The sequence below is a fragment of the Amblyomma mixtum genome, chromosome 2 (assembly GCF_055824585.1).
Source record: "Amblyomma mixtum isolate Tamu chromosome 2, ASM5582458v1, whole genome shotgun sequence".
NCBI lineage: Eukaryota > Metazoa > Arthropoda > Arachnida > Ixodida > Ixodidae > Amblyomma > Amblyomma mixtum.
In genome coordinates, this window is record NC_143013.1 from 71,147,746 (window position 1) to 71,165,067 (window position 17,322).

A 17,322-nucleotide genomic window follows, 5' to 3' on the forward strand; every position below is an offset into this window, starting at 1 on the left:
AAAAAGGAAGCGAATAAGAAAAGATGAAGGCATTTCGTTTCCGCGCGCCTGGCTTGAATGAATCCACCGCCCCTCTCGATTTGTACGCGTGATTATGCGCGCGATGCATAGCGGTGGTTCGCGAAGAGCGAGAAAGCAAACGTATCTCGTTTCTCTTCGAAAAGAAGTTGCAATTTGAGAGTGGTAGCGAAGGAAAGAGAGCGGAGTATTTCGAACGCGCCTGCGACAGTTTGAACGGGGCTTTTGGCCCATGCACGCGATGTCTGCATTGGCAGCGCGGAAGTCTAAACGTGGCATCATCGACAGCGAAACCGCATCCAGACAGGCGTGTACTGCAGCTTCGCTGCTGAGGTAGCGTTTGCAAGACAAAGAAGGAATGCGCATTAGCGTTCAATGGAGGCATGAAGCGATCACATAATCGCAGATGCTGAGAATATACTGAAGCATATTAGATATTCTGATCTGTTCTCTTCTCCTTGTTAAAATCACTGTTTGTACTGTTTCACTCTATTCCCAGCTATTTTTACTATACCGCTACTACTCGGTTTGTTCCGTTTCAGTTTAACGCAATAGAGTTAAGGAACTCGCGCCGCAGAAAATCCGGCGTCGTCGCCGTCGTTGACGAAAAATACCAAGGAGTCAGAAGGGCCACTTAGGTCACGTGACCCTCTGGCGTCATCGCAACTTGCCCATCGGATTGTGAACAAACTGTGTATCATGGCAAGTAGCAGTTAAATTAATGATTGGTCACGAGAGGTTGTTCGGGAAGAGGAACCTGGGTCGCACAAGCCCCACAGATGGCAGCACCTGTCATCGCAGGGCAGAGGCGCATAGCTTAACTGCGCCACGAGTGGCATGAGAACTCCTAGGGACCTATGAATTCTAAGTAGGGAATGAAGAATTCTGCATATATGGTATGTTCTCCATCCATGATCACAAATCATTAAATCTATCGCGTCATACCCTTAAGGCGGCACTTGTGTCCCCAACAATTTTTTGTTGCGAAAGCAACACTACGCGAGTCGCCGAGCCATTTCGCGAAGCTGAGGAAAGGCCATACTGCGCATGCGCGAGGAGCAGTGACGTCACACTGCGCACAGCTGGCGCGCCGCCACCGTCGCTGCGCGGGTGACTCAGAGGTGCCGCCGCCGCGCTCGCCAGTTGCGCATGCGCAGTAGCGGCGCATAGCTAGCGTACCGGGGCCGCCGCCGCTGCCGCGCGCTCTCCATCGCCTCTCTCTCTCTCTCCTCGTTGCTTTCGTAATCCCCCCGGTTTAACCAGAGCTAAACCACTGCCAATTTTTTATTCTGCTATCAAGCTGCAGCGGAACGTCATATTTTAAAATCGGAGATCAGCAGTGGCACCACTGCGGGTACCGAGGAAATAATTCGTTCTTTCACGATAAGAATAACAAATTTTATTTTCTGAGACGGTAATTATGACATTTTTCGAGATGTTATACCACAGAGAAACGTTCGGGCGCCTCTGAAACGATTGAGCCTGATTTCGTGAGCGCTGGTACTTGCGTTGCCATTTCCTCCCAAACGCCTCGTTGCTGATTTCTCACGCAGAGAACTGAACCTGCAGAATTGCAGTACTCACCAAATGTTAGTCAGTTCAAGGCCGTGTACGACGAGAAAGGAAAGGATAAATGTCTCCCAGATGCCACGTTTCTTTTCGCACCAGTTTGGAGGCCGCATTCACAGTGACGAATTCTTTTCGTGTCTTAGTTGCAACGAAGAGACTGAATTAGGCGGCTTATAAGAACACGTAAAGAAAATATTTCCATAGGACTCACGTTCTTGGTGTGCGCTGGCCACGTAGGCGAGATCGTCGAAGTGAACCAAGTCGTATCCACCTTGGCTCATAAAGTCCGAGTCGGCGTATCCCAGCAGCTGCTTACCCCTGCAAGGGAGATAGCGCGTGCGACACTTCAGAAACCAGAATGCGCTAAAGGGACGAAAATAACGTTCAGCCGTTGTTTGCAAACTCACGCGCAAGAAATCATCCTCAAGAGTCTGCACAGACATATCGTTAAGGCATTTTTTTTTTAATGTACGTAGATCCCTCTTAAGTATTAAAAACGCGCATCATTACCCATGCTATGTGCTAAGCAACCCGGAGGGAGGTTGTCAAGTGAAGCGGCGAGATCACGACTCTGAGCAGCCTTTGTACGAACTGCCACGGAAAAGCAATACCTCGGTAAAGAATTCAGTTCGGAAGTATTTGCAAAATCCCTGACTCTACCCGCGTTACATGACCTGTTACAGTGAAATCATTATAGCGAGGGATTAAAAAGACATAGGCAGTACTCCTCTACTGCTGTTCTTCCCGCACTCCCTTACAACAATTTCTTTAGACGGTCTATAGACTGTCCATAGACTTTTGTCTATAAGGTCTATAGCCTTTATATAAACTGCCCATTAACTTTTGTCTATAAAGTCTACAGACTTTCTATAGACAAATCGTACAGTCTATAGACGAATCCTACAGACAGTCCATATAGGCAAATCCTACAGTCTATATTAATCAATAGATTTAAGACCGTACACTTTTAGTAAACTTTTTTCTATATATAGTATGTAGACTGAGATCAGACAAAAGGAAATATCTATAGGAAGGCAGTAGAGTCTATAAAAAGCCTGCAGACAGTCCATCGATGGTTTCCATAAAGAGTGCACCCCTTAGCATGTTTCACCACAAACAAGCCAAATCTCAACTACATGAACTGTGTCACGCATAATTACCGCCCCTCCATCCAAGGACACGTTCAAGGATATGAGCCTCAAGCATATATTAAATAATGCCGATGAAGATTTTCTCTTGATGCAGAGAAGATCGAAGTGACCGACTTATTCCCATGCACTTTCGCACGCGTCGCGTGTTGTAGTGCGCACTGCCGGTGTGGAGGAGAACAGTATATAAAGTGTACAGCAGCAGTATACCTCTGGTCCATGGAGACAAGAGCCAGGTCGAGCTTGTGCTTGCTCTTGAACATGGACTCCTTCTGGGGCATCTCGAGCAGCGAGGGTGGCCCGAAGGGCGTGCACACGGCGAACAGCGCCAGCGGAGGCTCCTCCGTCTTGTGGTTCTGGCCCTGGAGCACGCGGATCTTGCCCTGGATGTCCAGCCGCTGCGGAGAATGCACGGAGAGGTTCAGTGTGGTGAGAAAAGGCAGCGAGTTTGGACACTGGGTGAACGTCGACCGGAAAAGCAGTCGCCGTCTTAAACTCCACAAACTCGTTGCCAGTGCAGCGCCAGCGCTTTCTTAATAGTTCCTGCTTACAGCACGATGTTGTGACGCCCTTGTCACGCTCATCTGCGCAACATACCCTCAATTCTTGCAACAACTCTTTGTTTTCTATGACGAGGCTTCACGAACTGTGCCAAGCTTGCACGGGCGAAGTTCGAAAGTGACTGTAAGCTTTGCTTGCTACGAGAATCTTTCCGCATCGAATGCAGGGAGAAGCGTTAGTCTTCATGCCACCAATTACACCACTAGAGAAGCGCTCAGGAGTTCACCTCGTCAGCGACGTTGGGAAAGTTAAGTCAGTACCGAAGCTCCATCCGAAGAATGTAAGACGTGAAAGTCTTGAGGAAGCTTGCAGGGTCGAAATGATGCGCAACAGAGACTAGAAGGCAAAGAGTCGCTACTGGAACCCACTCCTTTTGTCATTCTTTCTTACACATGATTTTCATTTCTCAACTTGCCGCGTTAACAAGAACGCGTCAATCGGCCATCGACTGGCTTAAATGTGGAAGTTCTAAGGCAGTATTTCGCCACTTTCAGTAACCACCGGTGCATTTCTTTTTTAACAGGATGCTCCCCCCCCCCCTTGTTTTTAAGTTTTGCGAGCTAGAAAATAACAGCGCGTACAGGGCGCACACATAGTTGCAAATACATTATTTCAAAAAGGGGCAATTACTGATCAATTAGATGTGTTCTGCTCCCAAAGTCCTTTGTGTAATACGTAGCTGGGATGCTCGAATCTAGCTGCTAAGATCCACAAATACTACCCATCATTGCCACGCGAACTGCTTTACGGGCAGCTCCCGAAAAAAGGATCGCCACATTTTCCTCCAGCATTACAACACGAAACTCTGCGATTACAGTAGTGCACGAAAGAACAGAGCAAAACGAGAAATAAAACAAAAACAAAGCAGCGTCGTGAGCAGCACCGTGCTACATGCCACCAACGCGGCGCAGAACAATAGTTCGTCGGAAGTCCGTTGCTTCCTCTCCTCTCTTATCATTCGGACAAGAGAAAAGCCCGAAATAGCGAAATAAAGGAAGCAGCAATGAGGGGAATTGCGCTGTGATGGAGACGAGGGAGAAGTGGACTCCCTCTCCCCTCTCGTGTGCACGGAGACAGGACAGATTTATCGATAAATCATTAACCGACGCACCTGGACGCTAAGCCACTCTCACTCTCTTTCAACCACCTCCCCTCTTCCCTCTTTCTGTCCCCACTCCTCCGGGGTTTCCCGAACAGAATGCGGATTCATCTGTGTAGGGAACGCAAACGGGGTTGCCCCGCGGGGTTGCTCTGTCGCGCGCACCGAACTGCGCCATCTCACGGATGTCTTGGCCGGGAATGATGCCGTGCGCACACAAGGCCGAACCGTATTTTGTGCACCTCCATTTGTGGTCTCGTTGCAGCTAGCGTGTATTGTTTGTTTCTGAGTAGCGCATAGCTCCCGTGTGTTCCCGCTGATCACGAAAGCGAAATTGTCCGCGTGGTAGCGATGGGGAGAAATATGAAGATGTTCTGTCACTGTGTTCTCAGAGCAGTAAGAGAACACATCACGTTAGTTAACCTGAAGCCATTACTACTTTTTCCTGCACTGGTTGCGACGACGGTAGAAAGGTTGCTTACGCAGGCTAGCCGCACTCTATACGTACCTAGTTCCAGTAGATTTTTGGTTAGGAAGAAAGTGGTTAATTTAACTAGCGCAAAGTTATTTCTCGTGTATTGCGATTCCAGCAGTATAGTACGTCTAGAAGCAACGCACGCGGCGCAGAAATCAAAATTAAACAGCTTTTGATCGGAGCGACACATGCAACCGTGCACATGTCAGCTCCGAGTTATCTTTCTCTTTTTCAGATCCACGCAGATTCATTCCTAAACATTCACAGCCGACTGCGTGCATATTACGAGGCGATGGCATATATGTGTGTGTGTGTGTGGGGGGGATGGAGGGGGGGGGGGGGGGGGGGGGGGGGCAAACAAGGGAAGGGGAATGAGGGGCTCGTTATAATTACGCGTCCGTAATTCGGAGGTCGTGGGTTCGGATCCCAACGGCGGCATGTGGTTGTTTTTTCTTCTGCTTTTCTAATCAATTAGCTTTAAGCGATAACATATTCAGTAATATTCTAAATTGATCAACACCACAAAATAAATAAATTAATTAAAAATCCCCTGTGTCCTTTGGTTTCTGTGGCTGTTGGCTTCTCTCATATAGTGTGTGTGTGTGTGTGTGTGTGTGTGTGTGTGTGTGTGTGTGTGTGTGTGTGTGTGTGTGTGTGTGTGTGTGTGTGTGTGTGTGTGTGTGTGTGTGTGTGTGTGTGTGTGTGTGTGTGTGTGTGTGTGTGTGTGTGTGTGTGTGTGTGTGTGTGTGTGTGTGTGTGTGTGTGTGTATATGTATATATATATATTCAAACTTTGCGCACCAACTCTACACACCCGTAATCACTTCCTATTATACACTCTTGTCTGCTTGTAGTCAGCGTTCCTTAAGCTGACAATTCAAAAATTCATAAGAGTTTCTACAAGTATCTGCGTATGTCTTTATCTGTGTACCTAAGTGAGCATTAGCCATGAATGCTATGCTTAACTTCACTGCTGCTGCTGACTGTTACCCTTTATCATGAATTTAGTGCCGCAAGGGCATCTGCGGCCAAAAAGCGCCATAGCGCAAGGTATTTGCGTTGCACAAAGTGGGGTCAAAGGCCCATCATCTAGACACCTGACTCCCTCAGAGTCCGAGCACCAGGCCAGGATACAGCTTGAACCCATTGTATCACTGGTATATGTACCCGTCGGTACTGGGGATCGAAACCCGTCCGTCCCGCATGCAAGGCTGATGCTCGAACGACTAGCCCACCGCAGCGGTACTGTAACCCTTGGAATTGGGATTACCTTATCAAACAGCCGATTGTATGTCATTTGGTTTCACTTTATTAATCGAAGGAATTAAGAAACTAAGAACGCTATAATTCAAGTACATTTGATAGGTTGGGGCAACCAAAAGGAAATAAAAATAATAAGCCCCTGCCTGCACCACATAAATATAATTCAAGTACAGTCAGCCCGGAATGAGACGTGAACAGCGCCTGTCATCGAAACAAACTATCTTACTTGTGTGCCTTCAGCTGCAGTGCACCACTCGCCTGATTAATGTTTAAGGGCAAAAGGTCTTGGTTGGTTTATGGTTTATGGGGTTTAACGACCCAAAGCGACTAAGGCTATGAGAGACGCCGTAGTGAAGGGCTCCGGAAATTTCGACCACCTGGGGTTCTTTAACGTGCACTGACATCGCACAGTACACGGGCCTCTAAAATTTCGCCTCCATCGAAATTCGATCGCCGCGGCCGGGATCGAACCCGCGCCTTTCGGGTCAGCAGCCGAGCACCATAACCACTCAGCCACCGTGGCGAACTGGGCAAAAGGTCTACGGGTGTATATATTCCTAAACCGGTTGTAAAGTAATATCTTGCTGCAAAGTAGAAAAGTACGGCACATGCGTGTTCGCGTTTAATTTCGGCCTGATCGCACATTACGAGTGACGTCTGGCCCACGCCATAAAAACGTCGGTTTAAGCTTGTTGCTCAAGCCCAAGAACTTCGCCCAAACATTAATAGCCCTCATAACTACGTTACGGAAACTGCAAGCGAATACATTTCGATTCGATGTTGGAAACTTAAACGCTGGCACAGTCCCAATAAAAGAGAAAAAAGGTGCACTGCCTCTCCGTTCAGGTAAGTAACGGTTAGCCAGGCATTTCTAGGCGCCAGGAGCGACTGGTGTTCGAGGGAAGCAAAAGAGAAAGCGGACGGACGACAAAAAAAGAGCAAAGGAGGCGTCCGGCAAAAAGCGCGTAGGGCCCGCGCTGATGGCGATGGCGATCGGTAGAGTGCCATTTAGCGAGGTTTCCTGCGCTTGCTGCCGAGGTTGTGGCCCGGGTAGGAGCATCCGCTTATGACGGCTCCGAATGGCTTCCTTTCTTCTTTCCTATTTTACCGCTCTGCACTCGCTCCCTCTTTGCGATGCATTGCCGTCCAGCGCGTTCTGTTAAACAGGGGCAGGGCAACACCCCCCCCCCCCCCCTTTTTCCAACTACAAAAAAAAAAAATGCTTCTTATTTGTTTTTTGTTTTTTTTACCGCTTCTGTTATTTGTTGGCGTTGCGTGGAGCTGGCCCTCCGATGAAGAACGTGCAATATGCAGGGCGTAATAGTGGTTTCGAACCTTTTTTCTAGTTTTTGTGCTCATTTCTAGTGCGCGTTCTTCATCTTTAGCTGCGCATTTTTTTGTTCTCTTCTAGCCCTCGTTCATGAGGTCAGAATGGCAGGGCATGGGAGCAGGCAAGGCTGTTCCTGCTCGATAGAAGCGTGGTGGAGTTCGCATTTTGCGGAGGAAACAACGATACTACAAAAGAAATGAAGTGAAAAATTTAAAAACGAGGCTTTGAGGTGGTGTAGAGTGCATGCGTCTGAGCATCTGTTCGCGCGTTCGCACCGGCGAAAGTACTGTTCACAGTCAAGTCTGTGAAACATGAATTTGTAGGTTCTTTCTCTCCGAGTTCTCTGATTTCTTTGTGAGAATGCGCAGACGACCGTATCAACTATCTCTTCACATCGACATGCATGGATTTGCCTCTATTTCTCCGCCGTATAGCTACGTCAGTCTTCGCCTTACAAATGGAAGATTCGAGGATAGCGGGTCGACACTACTTGGACACTTTCACATCCGACCATAAAACACAGGCCAGTTTCATCTTGCGTTTTCACTAACGCATTTAAGTCATCACAATAAAAAACCTGTCATTACTTCAACATTTCACCTTTAAATCCTCGCACTCGCATATTTAAATAGTATTTTTTCCTGCATACCGCATCAGTTTGGAAGTTATTTTCAGCAGCCATTCGCTGCTTTTCCGCTGAGAGAATTTTTGGATGTTGCTTAGTGTCCCTGATGTGTTTACGCTCTGCTTCTTTCTTTGTATTTTAAAAACATTCAAGACAGCAATAAGTGAAAGTAAATAAATAAATATAAAAAGCAACGCAATGAAGAGACGCGTAAGTGTTGGCGATAAAAAACAAAATAGCACTGCTGACGGCTTGACAAACAAAAAAAAAAAGATGGAACTCATAATGCATGTCAGTGGCAACAGTAGCACTGTTGTACTCACCAAGAACCCGGAGGTGTTGTCCAGTAAGCAGCGAAAACGCACGGTGAAATTCCTATCGAGGTATTGCGCGTTCTCTGGAAAAGAGAAAGCAGCGAGGAATACACCGTTAGCGAGTCATCGAGACAAAAAGAAAAAAATGCACGATGGTTGGCAAAAACTTTTCAAGAGTGAAGCATGCATGGCATCCTGCGTGCTTTCCCTGTCCTCCGCCCTTAGCTCTGTTGAGCCCATGGCATTTATATACGGGAAAGAGTAGCTGTACATGAGTGAGGAGGGCCAGTGAGAGTACGGATGGACATAGCAACACTAAGTTTAACTAGTGACTGGCGAACAGAAATGGGATTCAAAATGAAGCACTCTGGTCTGCAGGGCGTCGATTACCGGTGAACCGATTGCCAAGCGTCGAACACCAAACAGACTTTGTGGGTGAGGAGCAATGTTGGACATAGGGTTGCCTTGCGCAGATGGCAGCGGATGGTCTTCCGTGTTCGACTGAGAACGGCGTTGCCAAACGTGCACGCTGCTTCCGAGAGCCAGCATCTTTTGTTGCGGAACTGTTCTTGTGCGGGTCGCGAAGCACGTTTTATTTACTATACCCCAAGCCAACAGCTCTAGCATTCTCAGCTCAGTGGCTATGGTGCTCGGCTGCTGGCCCGAAAGACGCGGGTTCGATCCCGGCCGCGGCGGCTGGACTTCTTTGGAGGAGAAATTCGAGGCCCGTGTACTGTGCGATGTCAGTGCACGTTAAAGAACCCCAGGTGGTCGAAAATTCCGGAGCCCTCCACTACGGCGTCTCTCATAGCCTTAGTCGCTTTGGGACGTTAAACCCCATAAACATAAACATAAACGCAAAGCTGAAAATCAGTAGGCATCGTCCGTCGGTCGACCGTTCACACGGCCGCATCGGTAAAGGAGGCAGTGTGGACCTCTCTGGCCATCGCAACGCGTTTCTAGCGGGACGGAAACTGGGAAATCCTCGCAAAGCCACAATCAACGCCGAGAGTGCGGGCCGCCTGAAACCACTGCTTTTGGTGGAGCGAGCAGAAACCTTTCCCCCTTCTCTACTCTACTCGTACAACGCTAGTCCCCCCCTTCCTTCATCCTTCCCTCGTTCCCGCACCCCCTGCACTAAGGCATCGGCCCGTTCCATCGGCTCTGCCGCAGCACCCGCGGCGTCTCCTCCTCCTCCCTCACCGGTGTGGCACCGTCTGCTTAGCAGCCAGGTACGGCGGATGGGGAGGGCAGGTAAGGGCGCCCATTAACGTTTCCTCCCCCCCCGTTATTTCTGGCTCCCCTTCGGTCGGTCGGTCGGCCCGCCTGCATTATTCAATGTGTCAGCGGGACCGTACGCCGCTCCCCCCCCCCCCCCCCCCCCCCCCCCTCGACACAACAACGAGCCCAGCACACCACACAACACCGCTCCTCGGGCGGCGGCGTGGTGCTCCCCCCCCTCCCTTCTGCTGTCTCCCGCCCCTTCCCTGGGAAACAAAGAAACCGCTCGAGCGTTCAAGCAGGTGAAAGCGCACCCCCCTGTATTTTATTCGTATTTTGTTTTCTTTTTTTCTTTTGCTGGCGTCCGTCGCCACTGCGCCCGCTGTCGCGACGGACGATAGACCAGCGGGCATACGGCCGCTACGCGAAACTGAGCTCACTACATAGGCTGTTTGCTCGCGTCCGCAAGCGGTTCTTGACAGGAGCAGCAGAGAAGACAGCCAGCGCCGGAGTGACCCAAGGAGAGGCAATGAGCAGCTTTCTGACAGAAGGTGCGAATCAGACGTGACCGGCCGCGGCTTCCGGCCTCGTTGAAGGGGAAATAGGATACCTCTACTTTCGCACTCTCTTTTAAGTGTTTGGTAGTTGCTGCCAGCTACTCAAGGCTTCGGTCTTTCTATTTCCAAAACAACATTGTTCTCGTGTATTTTATGCGCTCTCGTGAAGCAAAGCTTCCTGTGATTCCAAGCAAACCTCACTTAATGTACCTTTACGGCACCTTCCATGATAGACATTATTTTGCAATAAAAAAATTCCGCGCTTTCCCGCACGCTGTAGTTGCACTCATGCGGTATCACGAGTTGTATTTTATGTGGCGTTTAACGTCCCGAAACAACATATGGGGTTATTTAAGACGCCGCTGTGGAGGAATCCGGATTAATTTAACCCTACTGGGGTTGTTTAGCCTGCACTGACATCACACAGTACACGGGCGTTATTGAATTTCTCCGGGATTCGATACCGCGACCTTGGGATCAGCACCCGAACGATGAAGTCATTGAGCCACCACGGCGGATTAGTATCATGAGTGATTGTTATGCCTCTTCGATACGGAAACTGCACCTCACGGCCAAAGTGAAGGACCGGTACTTTATCACTATCGCTTGTCAACCTCATAATTCGCCCATTTCGCGCACTTGCTTACCCATTTAATTTTTATTTCTTTACTCATCGTCTTTCTTCTTTAAATGCGATACCACCAAAAGCTTAATCGAAAAAAAATTGTGTCGTCAGTCATGAAATTCGCCCATTGGGTGGAGGGAATTGACGTCACCAGAGCCGACAATTCCCATTGGCTGGATTGAAGTGACGTCACTTCAGGTAAAGGCATCAACAGCTTTTAATGCTATCGCACTGCCAACAAACACACGAGGTGATTACGTGTCCCTATGATTTCTTTTCTCGCTCATTTACGGGCATGATCCACTGCTTCGTTCCCGTCAAACATTGCTTACATATTGCACTTCCCAGAATGCAACACGAAACCGCGAAAGCTATGAGATAACACGCCTGCTGTCGACTCATAAAACCATGCGTTGCTTATAGACGCTGAGCTCTGAGTAGCGGAACCATCAAATAATAAAAATTCCGCCGTATGAATAACCGAGCCTCCTAGCTTTGCAAGGTCATGAGCCATTATATGCTTAGAGTGCCGATACAGCGGTGGAAGAAGGGGGTGCGAACGGCAGTCGATCCGACCACATTTATTTTTTTCCCCCTTCATCCCCGCGTTGGCACGCGACCCTTGTTAACCCTATTCTTTGAGCTGTCAGCCTCAAAATTGATCTCGTGGTGCCGACCGCGGTCCCGCACGGGCTGTGGACCGGAGCGTGTGCGTAAAGGGAGGAAAGCTAGAAAACTGAGGAGTGTAGCGGGGAACTCTGTGGGCACCGGCGCTGCCTTGTTCGCTTTCTCTCTTTTACCGCGACACCTTCAACGAGTGCGAAAACTCTTACGGCGTTCCTTGTGAATGATTCTCTGCGCGTGTGAAAGCACGCTATGACGGGACGATTCGTATACGAGGTCTATTAGAAAAGTATCCGACTTTATTAAGGCGGAAGCCTTTAATGCCTCATCGTTGTAAGCAGGAGCTGTCGACAAGAAATGTCACGCTTTTCAGTTGGTCGAAACGGTCGTAACGTCACAGTGCGCGAATTTCAAACGCGGCCAACTGTACTTTGGCTACTAACCACGCAACCAATTAAAGGGATCGTATAGTGATGCTCCAAGTAAGTTTGAGTTTAGTTAATTGCTTACTTCACCAATTAGTCCAATTAACCTTTCTAGTCAGACCAGATAAATAAATAAAACCGAGTAAGAAATTGGCCGAGCTTGGGAATCGAACCCCGGTCTCCGGAGTGCGAGTCGAGCATGCTACCACTCGGCCATGCCAGCTCGATGGTTTGGAATGAACAAAGTTGCGTCTAGTGAATACGGTGTCTTCGTTCACTCTCATCTTCCTCCCTTCCCGTTACGGCGAGGTTCAGGAGTGCACCGAGATATGCGAGACAGATACATTTCCTTTCCTCAAAAACCAATTTACTGACGAGCAAGGCGTATTTGTCCGCGTTTCCGATTGGTCCAAATTGTCGTGATGTCACCACGCGCGAATTTTGACGGGTGTCCACCGAAATATGTGAGACAGTTACTGGGCAACTTTCTTTCGTCAAATACAATTTTCGACTGTCTACTGAGATATGCGAGACAGTTAATGCGTAATTTTCTTTCCTCAAATACAATTTTCATTTTCTTCACTACGGCCCCTCTTTCTTCTTTCACTCCACTTCCTCCCTTCCTGTACAGTGCGGCTCAGGTGTCACCGAGACGACAGGTGGTGGTGGTGAAAAACATTTATAATACAATAAATATTTACAGAGAGGTGATTGGGGTAGGCCCTATTGGCCCTTTCCCCTAACAATACTAGGGAATTACTGCGCCATTTACTTCCCTTAAAAAGCGTTGCGTTCAAAGGGCAAGGCGTCGCGCCGAACGGGTGGTGGCGTTTAATGGACTCAGTGGCAGCGCTACAACACGCTGCCGCGTTCCACTCCTAAAGGCGAAGCTTAAGCGTCATTAATTGGCAGTTAATTAATGCACCAACAAAATGTGAAGTGAACAATCGCGTAGCAGAATCCACCACTCAGGCTTTCGCCTTTCAGCACTTTAGCCGCTAAAGTTCCTCGTAATTTTTTTTTTTTTTGCGAACACCTGATGGATATGAAACAAGCGCGCTTGCATCAGGCGACCTTGAACCTTCATGCGCATGCACGAATTTTTTCCCGCCTGCCGATAGCGTCAGTCGCTGGGACGCAGCATTTGAGTGAGGCAGTGCGCAGTGCTCCCGTCGGTTTTTTATTTCAAGGCAAATGGCGGAGTGAAAGGAGCAGCGCTACTGCATCAAATTTTGCCATAAACTGGGTGACAGCCAAGTGGAAACCATTCGAAATATTCAGACGGCTTTCGGTGACGATGCTATGAGCAGCACACAGATTAAGCAGTGGTACAATTGGTTTAAAGATGGCCGCACATCGGTGGAGAACGAGCCACGCTCCAATCGGTCATCAACATGCTAAAATGACCAGGTCATTGCCGAACTGAACGCTATGGTGACGCGGGACCGTCGCGTGACTATCCGAGAAATTGAGGAAGAGGTGGACAAGAGCAATTTCTCCGCACATTCCATTATCACCGAGGATTTGACCATGGAGAGAGTTGCGGCGAAATTCGCGCCGAAGCTGCTCACGGTGGAGCAAAAGCAGCTTCGTGTTGAAGTCTCACAGGACATGCTGGATTCCGCAAACAGTGACCCCGACTTCATCAGCATCATAATCACTGATGACGAGTCTTGGGTGTACAGGTACGACCCGGAAACCAGATCCCAGTCGTCACAGTGGAAGCATTCCACGTCGCCAAGACTTAAGAAGGCCCGCCAAGTGCGCAGCAATGTGAAAGTGATGCTGACTGCTTTTTTTGACACCCTCTGTGTGGCAGACCACGAGTACGCACTCCACAGGGTAAAACAATGACCAAAGAGTACTACAGGGATGTCCTCCGTTGCCTACGTGATGCTGTGCGGCGCTAGAACCCGGAGCTGAGGTCAACAGGAAATTGGCGCACCCATCGCGACAATGCTCCTGCACATTCCTCGCACTCGATTCAGATTTTTTGCCGAAAAACCAGACTCCTGTAGTTCAACAGACTCCTTACTGTCCTGATATGGCCCCTGCGATTTCTGGCTGGTTCCCAAAATCAAAAGGCCATTGAAAGGAGCGCGATTTCAGACAAGGAAGAACATTATGGCTGCAACGACAGCTGAGCTAAACTCCATTCCGAAAGGGGCCTTTTTGAAATACTTCCCACAATGGCAGCACCGCTGGGAGAAGTGTTTGGAGTCCCAAGTAGACTACTTTGAAGGTGACTAGGTTTGCAACGCTCCAGTTATGCAAGTTTTTTTCTACGGCCAAAGGTCGGATACTTTTCTAACAGACCTCGTATATTAAAACGGCTAGGGAAGTATTAAGGTCTGGTCGGATGCAGGTAGAGTACCAATTCTGCGCCTGCACATAGCGCAGCAACACTGACTCGCTCGACATTGACTTAACTACAAGGTATTTCAGATGTACGAGAAAGAAAAGTTGTAAATTATTTAGTTATGATCAAAATATATTTCAGGAGATGTGTATATGTAGTATACACATAGGATCTAAGAACACTCACTTGGTGCTACTTGCCGGGAACGTTTCGACTTTCGTTAAATCGTGGTACATATACGACATGTCGAATAACCTGTGCATGCTATCGCGACGTTTTGTCTCCCGTCTTCTCGACAGTCGAGTGACAGCTATAGCTGTGAGTCCAAGGCTATGGCTTCTAGACATGCCCCGTGCAGCGCATGCTAACAGCTGTGCGTGCGCGCGCGCGCGCGCGCGCGTGTGTGTGTGTGTGTGTGTGTGTGTGTGTGTGTGTGTGTGTGTGTGTGTGTGTGTGTGTGTGTGTGTGTGTGTGTGTGTGTGTGTGCGCGCGCGCGCGCGCGTGCGTACGTGTTTGTGTGCGTGCGTGTGCGTTTGTGTGAGTGAGTGAGAGAGAGAGAAAGGGAGAAAAGGAGTACACTATGCGTACTTTTTGTTGAAAAATGCATGCCAGTCTGACGTCGAATGATACTGGTGTTGTGATATGCGGGGACGAGAGGTCGCAACTATGGCACTGATCCCTTTTCTATTATATTCAGTCGTCTTTCTCCTTTCCATTGGTCAGTACAGCCCTCGATGCCGATTTTACACTCTAGCAGAAAGGAGCAAAAAGGGAGTAAACTGTCCTCTAGCGCACTCCCATAAAAAAAAAGGAAATGCAGTAAAGTACAGCTCACTCTCCTTTTGCGCCCACATAGGCGTATTCGTGTTCGGAGTGTAGCCCCTTGTAGATTCCTTACTAGCTTTCTGCCCTGACGTTCCTGACGTTTGGCATCCATTGATGACAGTGAACAAAAGACCGAATCAGAAAAGAGCCATCGAAGACACGGCTCCAGGTGTGTCTAGCAAACAAGCACTCGGATATATGACCAACGTCAGTCACAATTTTTGCAACTTATCCCATGCCATGACGTATAATACAGCACATGTAACTTTACATACATGACGGGACGCTGATGTAACAACTTAATTTTGTCGCCTAGCAACATCGAAAGTATATAGGGGCCATGCAGTACCGGGTGTGCCATGACAGGTCTACTAAGCTGTGCAGCAAGTTATCGCACCCATTATTCTGGACACAGAAGAAGCCAATTCGCACAAACGAGAACCATCATTCTAACCAGGAAGACAGAGCCATCCACAATCCACAATGCGCTCGAAGCTGACACGGCACAGCGGGGAGGACGCAGTAAACTCGCTTGTTGGCATCCCGTATACGATGCCTGTGCGCGCTTCAGGTTTCAAACGGGCCTGCTGCGGGCCAGGAAAGCGATGCCCTCGCAACAATGCATTTAATACCGCTTTCATGCAGAGACAGGAACTTTAGCACTACCCTTCTGCACCGGTGAAGTTAGCAACTGCAATGAACCTAGTCTGCGGCTTTGTACTCAGAGAACCAGACGCGAGACTAAAGCCTATTAAGCGACGCAGAGGACGCGCCTTCCGGCTGAAAAATGTTCCCGCATGTCGGAGTGAGGGAGGAGGTGACAGCGCGCCACTCAAAGCTTTGGTTTGAACGTCTGTCGTGCGCCGGCCACACGCCGTGGGGCTAAGGGGGTAGGTAGCACGTGCAGGCGAGAGGGGGTGGGGGGTTAACTGAGGTGGAAAACTGAGTGTTGGAACCGGGTGTGTTTGAGAGGGTATAGGGATAAACATAGCGGGACCGGAGGTGAAGGGTCGCTGGGAGTAGTGAACGGAGCTAGAGAGAAAGAGAAAGAGAAAGCTGTTTGATTTATGATGTTAATGAGGTTGTTACCGGGGGCGAATTTCGCTAGCGGAGCAGCGGGGTGCCCCCTCCCGCGTCGCGCGCCGCGGAAGAGGACGACCGCCGGTCGTGACCACGCTAACGGGGACTGGGCGTCTCGGGGAGGAGTAAAAAGGAGGGCGATGTTGGGAACGGTGTGTATACATTACACGGTGGCGCCGGGGCGGTGAAGCGAAACAGCAGCCCGGGTTTCAGGGCTTTTACCGCAGCCTGGCTGGCCGCCGAGGCCGATCGAGCCCGCAAATAGAGGCAGGACTATAGGAATACCTGCTCCCCTACCTACGTGAATGGGTACAGATGCACTCTCGCTTCACTCCGTGAATAGCGTGACCAGCGGTCGACCCGAGAACGATACGAGAGGGCAAAATGGAATATGGATACCGGTCTATTTGAAGATAAAGAAAAAAGAAGTGTACAGGCAATAACAGAAACGATGAAGAGGGGAAGGCAGACTTCGGAGCACGGGGTGCACCAGGCTCGAGCCAGGACCCCCAAAAGCGGGCCGTGACGCTCCCTCGATCGCGGACAGGAGACAGGGCTTGTCTGCCCGTCGTCTGTCTATACGTATATGCTCTCGCTGGGAGGTAGTTTGCGGATATCGCAATCCCGTTTTTCCTCTCGCGTGCAGAACAAAGGAAATCATAACGAGAACGGTGCTTTATACCTTGCTCTGACTGGTCTCTGAGATCACCGTTCTCTCTCTCTCTCTCCCCCCCCCCCCCCCCCTTTTTTTTTTCTCTCTTTTCGCTTTCGCGGTCGGCAGAGGGCGCTGCTTTGGTTTAGGGGGCCCGCCGCGTGATCCCCACCGCAGCCCGCTTTTCGAACGGTAAGGATACGTGGGGCATTTCGAGGGGGTCCAGGGCTCGGAGGTGAAGCTGGAGGGGGGAACGATCTCTCCAGCAGCATTCAGCAGAGGGAAAGCCATCCAGGTGTGCCTGCCGGTCTGCTCCGCGCGCAGTGACGTGGCCGTGTGAGATTGAGCTTTGTTGTTGCTTTATTATTTTTTTTCACGGGATATAGCGCGTCACCGGCCTGGCATGAGGTCATCATATCGTGTTCTGGCACATTGCAGTGTCTAATCACTTTCATCGAAGTAATGCAGGAAGGGAAAAAATTGCAGAAACGAGTCTCCGCTGGCGTATAAAATGTACACGTTTAAGATATGATGTTATTTTTTTAACAGTGG

The 17,322-nt window shown here is 49.4% G+C and overlaps 1 protein-coding gene across 1 annotated transcript in view; it reads right to left on the reverse strand.

The window, feature by feature from the left end:
* The window catches only part of ss (aryl hydrocarbon receptor spineless), a 140,106-nt gene that overhangs the window by 6,981 nt on the left and 115,803 nt on the right, over positions 1-17,322 (reverse strand). Inside the window, exons 6-8 of the mRNA XM_089567731.1 lie at positions 8,412-8,485; positions 2,946-3,133; positions 1,799-1,905 (exon numbers count right to left, since the gene is read on the reverse strand). Coding sequence (XP_089423857.1) covers positions 1,799-1,905; positions 2,946-3,133; positions 8,412-8,485 — 369 coding nt within the window. The remainder of the gene's footprint in view (positions 1-1,798; positions 1,906-2,945; positions 3,134-8,411; positions 8,486-17,322) is intronic.